Source organism: Cibotium barometz, chromosome 34, assembly GCF_041138505.1.
Source record: "Cibotium barometz isolate CiBa-2024 chromosome 34, ASM4113850v1, whole genome shotgun sequence".
In the NCBI taxonomy this organism is placed as follows: Eukaryota; Viridiplantae; Streptophyta; class Polypodiopsida; order Cyatheales; family Cibotiaceae; genus Cibotium; species Cibotium barometz.
This window is the reverse complement of record NC_141079.1, coordinates 31,961,187-31,969,861: the sequence shown is the minus strand read 5'-3', so window position 1 is coordinate 31,969,861 and position 8,675 is coordinate 31,961,187. Positions and strand designations below refer to the sequence as shown.

General features: G+C 36.3%; 1 protein-coding gene across 1 annotated transcript; it reads right to left on the bottom strand.

Annotated features, from left to right (window-relative positions):
• Positions 1-2,723: 2,723 nt before the first annotated feature.
• Positions 2,724-6,504, bottom strand: LOC147618918 (peroxidase A2-like). Its single transcript, XM_086774501.1, has 4 exons — positions 5,872-6,504; positions 4,835-5,017; positions 4,320-4,488; positions 2,724-3,238 (listed from the first exon to the last, which is right to left on the bottom strand). The coding sequence occupies exons 1-4, from the start codon at positions 6,082-6,084 to the stop codon at positions 2,799-2,801; spliced, it is 1,005 nt and encodes a 334-aa protein (XP_086630627.1). The 5' UTR covers positions 6,085-6,504; the 3' UTR covers positions 2,724-2,798.
• Between the last annotated feature and the right edge of the window lie 2,171 nt (positions 6,505-8,675).

Here is an 8,675-nt window from a genome sequence, read left to right as displayed (position 1 = left end):
ATTTGGATTGCCTTTCATCATGAGTCTGATAGAAGCAAAACTTTGATACGAGTCTGGAAACACATTCAAGATAGTAGGCACCAATGAACTGTCATGATATTGCATCCCAAGCATGTTTAGCAGTCTTGCTGCATGATCGAATGTGAGGAATGATACTCCTCTTGTGACTGACAAAGCAAGAAACTCGTGTGCTTGTGCATCTCTTCCATCCCACTTTATTTGTTCCTGTATAAGAGGTATGCTATCACGTGGTAATGTACCATGTGAATCTGAGTCCATGTCTACAGATGTGCCTTCTGCATCATGTTCATCAGATAAAGCAGGATGTTTCTCATACGAACCACAACATTTCGTAGCCCTCCTGGCTACCAATATATGCCGCATCAATGATCATATAGGACCATAACGGGTAGTTGGTCCTATCAAGCTTATCCTCCTTAGGCAGCGGGGGATAACATCTAAAATATATCATTGTCTACCATTTTTGATAATACCCAAGCAAGTAATCATGCAACCTGCAAGTGTTAAGTAATCCTTTTATGCAACCATGGTGACTACTAATAAGGCGGCGGGGATAACATCTGAAATATATCATTGTCTACCATTTCTAATAATATACAAGCAAGTAATCATGTAACATGTAAGTGTTAAGTGATCCTTTTATGGAACCATGGTGGACTGACAATGGAGACTTGCAAGGTGTATTAAAGAAATGCATAGTAAAGTGAGTAAAAATTTTACTTGTAAGATGTACAGGTCGATGTCGCTGAAGTGTAGCTTGTAGAGTGTCTAATGATGCTTTCACGTGTATTTCCACACCCTCTATAGTAGATCTAACAATACTACTTCATAATCCGATGAAGAAAAGTGCAAATTTGGACCCCAAAGATGTTTGTAAAAAGTTGAAAACCAAACAGCCCTCAAAATGCACATGGAATGAAAATCTAACCAAGATACTTTCAGTACAAAGTACTCCACACTTCATGGTCCTATTTCTTCTCCTAGAAGAAATAGGACCGTGAAATCTAACCAAGATACTTTCAGTACAAAGTACTCCACACTTCACGGTCCTATTTCTTCTCCTAGAAGGGCTCCTTCATCCAATTCAAGAAGACATGTGACTCAGGGTGAAGGGTACGGAGAAGCACAAGGGGGAGGAGCATATGCTCTAATACCAAATGTTGGAAATAGGGTTGTGGGAATGCACATGCACACACACACAATGGAGAAGCTAAAGGGAGCACATAATGCGATGATAGATAGATAGATAATGAATGTGTGATGTACAAAGATGATAAGCATACAACAAGATGGGTGTATAGTAGCGCACAGGGAAAAAACCTCCTAAAGAGGGAAAAAGCGCCCCGACTAGTCCTAGTGTGCTCACACACTAGTTAGGACTAAAATATAGCTACAGAGTGTTGTTCACACACACATTAGTGATGTCACTAATAAATATGGCTACAAAGATTTCCTCTCCAATTTTTATGTTAGTGGGGAGTAACGAGCCTTCAAGAGATTGTTGCTCGCTTGTTGAGCCTCGAGGAGTAACCAGCCTTCACAGAGATTATAGAGGAAAACCTTAGGATTGGTGATAATCCAAAGGAATCTCCCTCTTTTCTTAGAGAAGGGTGTTTCCTAGTTAAGTATGCAAAACTACTTGGATAACCTTTACCTAGAATGTCATATGGAGAGGCCCCAGTAGGTTACGAAAGGTGTTAATAAATGATCTTGTCTGTATGTAGATTATTTTCAATATTTTTATACTTGTTCTTGAATTTAATAAATTGTTGAATTGATCAGTGTCACGGGGTGAACCTCGCACTAGATAATGTGGACCTTGTGGAGGTACCATATGTGTTGTTATTCCATGTGAATCACACTCGTGGGATGGCTCATGTGACGTTGGTTTTTACTGGGACCTTGACCCCTCATAGGCATCAAGATTGTGGGTAAGCTTTCGGTATGTTTAGGGGAAGGAAGTGGCAAGCACTCTCTATAGAAAAGGTGGGGAGTGTCGTGGGGAATCTATCCTCCATAGCATCATGGTAGTAAATGAATCCAGCCATAGGTGAGCTCTCTTTATTGATGGTGTGCTTGATTTATATCTTTGTTAAAGTGCAACGGGTAGTACCTGAGAGGATGGAAAGAAAGTAAGGGAAACTATTCAGAGATATGAGTCGGAGAAGAGAGTAGAGAGGGTAACTATGGGGACTATTGCATTGTACTTGGTGCTAGGCTTTCACTCTGATGAGATAGTGATTGTTGGGGTAATTCTCCATTCTTTGTACTGTGCAATTCTATTTGATTTCTAGGTTGTGTTAGTAGTTTCTATTTGGATATCTTCTAACTGGAATCTGGGTCCAATGTCATTCATGTCCGAACGTGACTCCTATCTAGAAATAGAATCAGGAGCCACGTTAGGAATCTCATGATATGTAGGAGCTAGCCTCTACATTATCACGACTAACTCCCTTAGCTTAGGCAGATCGGTGGCGCAACGCGCTAGCATTGTCTTATCATGTTGGGCACAGTTGCATTAGTCGTGTCTCCTTCGGAGCTGACTAGGTGGTTTGGAACCACGCAAGTGTCAGGTCTCAACCGGATGCCGACACCATTTATGTTTGCAAAAACCATAGTGTGAGCATTGATGATCCAAGATTTTAGAGCTTTAGTACATAAGAAGGTTATGATCCAAATTATTTATTTGACCGTCTTAGTATATAAGAAAGCTATGATCCAAATTATTTATTTAAAAGCTTCAATACATAAAGAAGGCTATGATCCAAAGTACTTATTTAGGTTACGGCATTGATAGCTCTACAGTTGAAGCGGATCTCTCCTGTGCTATTGGAAGGAGGAGCAATATTGCTCATTTTGAACATAGACTTGGAAAAGTCTGCAAAGAATATGGATTGGAGGGCTGCATAGGATGCTACCCAAGATTTTGCAATTAGGGAGGTTGGAGATGAATTAGAGCTAATTCCAGTGTAGAGCTCTTGGTCTGAGGTCAATAACCCATAGCCCCTTTGCAAATTTGAGAAGTATTTGTTGTCAAAGGTGTTGTTTGTTTCTGGGTCTAAATTGGCTAGCCCGTTTGGGCCACCCTTTGGGCATATGGCTTGTAATTGTGCAACATACTTTGTATTCATAGATGGATCTTGCTTGCCTGTCCCACTATAATTGTATAAACGGTTCTCAAAGACAGCACAATGTGCTCTCCCAAAAGTATGACCACCTGCCATTCATATCAACATTGCAAAATAACATCAAGGATTTAATCAATTCATTGCAACTCGCATTTCAATCTACCACCATAGATCATCCATGGTTATAAAATCATTGCAATCACCATATCGATCCACCATACATATCAACATTACAAAATAATGTCAAGGATTTAATCAATTCATTGCTACATATCAATATTGCAAATGCAATATCAAGGATTTAACCAATTCATTGCAATTAGAATCTCAATCCACCATACATAAATGATGTTTTCCTTTTCAAGAAACATTATGTGTTCTTCTATTAAATCTATAAAAGAAAAAATATGCACATAATATCAAGGGCTGATTTGTCGGGTTGTTATAATAGGAAAAATGCTATTTGTAAACATTGTTTTTCTTTTTTGGGATATTTTTCTATATCTATTATTTAAATTTGAATAAGATTTCATTATTATTTGGGGGTAAAAACAGTATTTCTCTATAAATGTTGCACATATGATCTAGGATTTGATTGACTTATTAACATTAGCTAATCAATCCACCATGTAGAAACAATTTGTGATTTATGTATTTCTTTTTGAGGAACAAAATGATACTTTTCTATTATTATGATTGAAAATTGCATATGAAGGATTAAATCAACTTGAACAGCAACAAGTAAAGCCTCTATATATGTGGATAAAAGCTGTAAATAAATTTTAATTCTTGTTAAAGAAAAGTGCATGCATAACTTTCTAGTATAGGATAGAAAATTGCATGTAGTCAATCGACTACTAATATATCAAGGATTCAATTACCCTGTTTCAACACTAATCCTTGATATGTTTAAACAAATGCAATGTTTAAATACATTTCTCTTTTGGGGGAAAATTGATATTATTGCAGAGTATTTAAGCATAATTAGTCAATTTTAAAGATGATTAAGGTGCATTATACTTGACAAAGCATAATTGATCAATTTTAAAGATGATTAAGGTGCATTATACCTCGCAAAGCATAATTGATCAATTTTAAAGACGATTAAGGTGCATTGTACCTGACAAAGCATAATTAATCAATATTAAAGATGATTAAGGTGCATTATACCTGACAAAGCAACAACATCCCGGATGTCTGCGAGACCCACTTTTGCAAATTTTGCGACGATGGAGTCCAGGGACTCCTGTGGGGAAGGAAGAGCTGTATTAGCCAGCGCTTGATAAGCTGCTGTGCTATCATTTCTTCCCAAATTCACAGTCCACCCTGGGCCTCCAGCCTGCAACATTACACAGATTAAGCCACATTAATCATAGCCATGATCATAAGCCCATGCTTGATTTCCCTTCAATGGGTGATCAGTACTTAAGTAAACAGGACCATGTTATATTAACACTCTACGTATCGCTTAATTGTATCATTTCAATGGGTGATCAGTACTTAAGTAAACAGGACCAAGTTGTGATCAGCGCGATTAAAGTAGTTTAATGGATCAGATTAGTGACAAGAGGATGGCTTAATAAGATATTGAGATCAGTAAAGTGGTTTGGACTATTGGAGAATTATTGTTGAGACTATAATCAGCAGAGAAATTTTGATTAGAGAGGGCGATTAGAGATAATTACGATTTTAACAGCCGCCCGGGCAGCTAATGCGAGGATGTCTGCACAGGAAACCGTGTTGCCACATGCCTGCAGCACTGCAGTTTTGATTTGATCTATAACTTCGAATCCCCGCAGAGAGTTTATGTTTGGAAAAGCGAACTTTTCGCCATCTGCCCCGTCTAGCAAAACTGATCCATCGCAACCCTGGAGTCTTAATCATCACAATTATCAAGCTTAATTATCAGAAAAGTCATAACTAATGCTTCATATCCTGCGTAATCAAATCGTCAATCAAGCAGATAATTAGTACGCTTGCAATATTCTAAGCAATCCGGCTTAATAGAATCAACGAGTAATTATTATCATGCAGCATAATCAACTCGTTCAATCCTGCAACAGTGAACTACATTGTGAATGTTAATCCCAAAACCCATTATTTAATTAGTGCAAAATAATGGAAGCAAGCAGCCAGTATTAAAGAGATTATGGTAGCTAATAATATGACAACCACAAGTTATAGTGCTAATCCTGAACGTAATGAGTACATGATCACCCAAAATCTGTAGTTCTAATCCTGATATTTAATACGATACGCCCACAAATTCAACTTCTAATCCTTGTGATAACGACATAATTATCAACTACAATTTCTTAGGAATGATCCTAATCAACTACAATTATTTGTTACTAATGATGCTGATCCCAACGACATGCTAACGAACACTACTAAAATTATCCTGCTGATACGCCAATAAATATAGGTTTGATCCTAGTAATTAATCCTACTAATACGCCAATAATTAAAGCTTTAATCCTAGTAATGGCATGATAATTCATTATATACTCATTCGCAGCACCAAAACAATGATATCAAGGGATGAAGTTGCAATTAATTGAATGATGATGATGATCAAAACAAAACACACCTTTAATGAAGTGTAATTAACTATGATCACGTGCTTTAATGAAATGTAATTAAGTATGATCACATGCTTTGGATGTTTGCTAATTAGGATTGCAAATTGCTGAGAAATCACTTAAAAAAACAAAAAACTTACGTGGACAAAGCAATCATGGAAGTGCAAACGTAGGAGGGATGCACTCATTCTTGGGTCCTGGCTGGTTGCATTAGCCACCTCTTTGAAGACAATATCATCCAAATCATGACAGTGAGGATGTTTCTCATTAATTTGAGAGAGAGTGCACCCACATGAGATAAGCAAAATCATTAGCATGCACTTAAACTCCATCAAAAACTTGTAATTGTGCATCTTAAGCTAGCTTCTTGTGCTTGCTAATCACTTCCAAAATATAACTAAGCCAAATGGGTGTGTGTATCAGAGATGGCCTTGTGGGTGTGTGTATCACAGATGGCACTAGAGAGAGTATCACACACATATATATAGCTTTGTGGCTTTTGTGCATCATCATTCCCACATTTCTATGTAATTTGTTGCTGTTGTGCCTTCGGAATTGCATAAATCAATGAATTTGTGCTACATATGTGCCTTCAAAAGTTGCACAAACTCAAAAGAAAAAACAATTTCTTATTCGTAGAGATGATAGGAGCCTTGGTTTTCATACATTACTAAGGGTAAATTTACTCATGTGCTAGCACATATAATGTCAATTCATAGGAATCTAGATCAAGGTAAGCTTATGTAGATTTGTTAATCACAACATGGGTTGCTTCAAACTCTTAATTATTGGTAGATTGGTTAATTACAAAGAATGGGTTGCTGGTTGCTCCTAGATTGCTACTATTTTGGCTACACACATACATTGATTTTTTTTAAACAACAAAGTATGTATATGAAAAAGATAGGCTAATAAGTGGATATTCGTATGGTTAGGTTAAGGCTAGTAAATTATGGTTACCTTAATGATGCACATGAAAAAGAAAAAGATGATCATATAAATATAGTTAGTATATGAAGGAGGATATAGTACTTAAAAGATTCTAAGTCTGTGAAGGAATAGAGCAAGTCTATAAAGGAATATAAATAGAATAAGTCTATAAAGGAATATAAATAGAATAAGTCTATGAAGGAATATACTGTACTTAAAAGATTCTAAAAATTAATTTCGCATGTGCAATCTTTAAAAGCTTCATGCTCCTATGCCAAAAAAGCAGCCCATTCCGTTTCAGTGACTAGAAAGCTAATATTTTTTAACAATCAAATTATACATGGATCAATAATTGATATTATTTTAGAGTTGAAAGTCAAAGGCAAAGGTGCACCAATCATGGAATTCAATAGCCTTTGACTTTAGCATTACCTAAGCACAATGCTAAATTTAATCTATAAAGATGCTTTGGAGTGAGTTTCCACCTCTTTGCATGACTCCTTTTATCAAATAATAAGAACATAAAGTCCAAGACTCCTTTCCATCTAGACGCTTGTGCTAGATTTAGTTAGATTGCTTTTTTTAACTTTAGAACACCCCCCACCGCCCATGATTTTGGCTTATTTTTTCTAATGATTCTTTTTCTAGCTAAACACCACCAACTTTCATGGCTCAAACTTCACCAATACCCCACTTCTATCTTTCAAGTTCCAATTTATGTCTTTCATTCACAATCCAAGTTCTAAATTTCAAATTCCCCCCATATTACCAATACCCCACACTATCAACCTCGAGTTCCAATTTCTATATTTCATTCACACTCCATGTCGCCCGCCGAGAAACCCAAGAAACCACATGCATTATTAGATCTCAATCCCTCCCTTTTTTCATCCCCCAAGGCTCAATATAACATTTATTACCATTTTTAAATACTATAAGGATACTTACACACACACGCACACATGCATGCAAATTTCTCCTCAAAAGGATAGCTAAACAATCATGGTTTGTTTTACTTTGCATCTTAATTCACACTTTCAAAAAAGTTTTACATGAAATACATAGGAGAAATTGCAAACTTTCAGTAGACATTGTAGTCAAACCATGTGGCAAACATGGTTTTTTAATGTCTTATCTAGCACAATATGCGGAGTGAATGTTATATGTGTACATTGCACATTCAAAGGGATCTTTCATGAATATGTGCACATGTAAACTCAACAAACCAAAGAGCATACATACATAATGGGGAAAAGGGCAATGTGTCAAAGAATTAAGCTCATATAGCACCAATGCAAACGTACAAACATACCTTCTTACATACACTACATACAACATGCACGCACGCACACACACACACACACACACACACACATGTTTCAATGTAAGCACTTACAAATGTCTTCTTTTACATATCATAAGAAATAATTGAAGCTCATGTTCAAATGAGAGAGAGATGTAAACACTTACATATGTCTTCTTTTACATAATTAAAGCTCATTTGAGGAAGCATAAGCTAGAATCAACTCACCTAGATTTAAGGGGGGGGGTCTTTACATTTTTTTCACTTTGATACTCATTAATTTTTACACTTTTTATGCTTTTTACTTCAAGCAACAAAACAAGAAGGTATTTGGCTAGAGGCTAAATGAATCAAAACAATATTAAAATAGAGATTTAAGTGAAAAAGTGTACAAGGATTGAAGTGAAATGGAGAGATCGTGTGAGATATCCTTATTTGAATGATCCGTTATTCAAAAGGCTACATATAAGTGTACACAAATTGAAATGAAATGGACAGCTAATGTGAGACGTCCTTATTTTTTTTTGAAGGAACCCTTATTCAAAAGGTTGCACACCTACTCTATATTCAAAAGGTTGCATTGCACACCTACTCTATATAAATTGAAGGAGAGCTAATGTGAGACATCCTTATTTGAAGGATCCCTTATTCAAAAGGTTGCATTGCACATCACTTGAGTTGTGACACCTACTCTATATAAATTGCATTGCA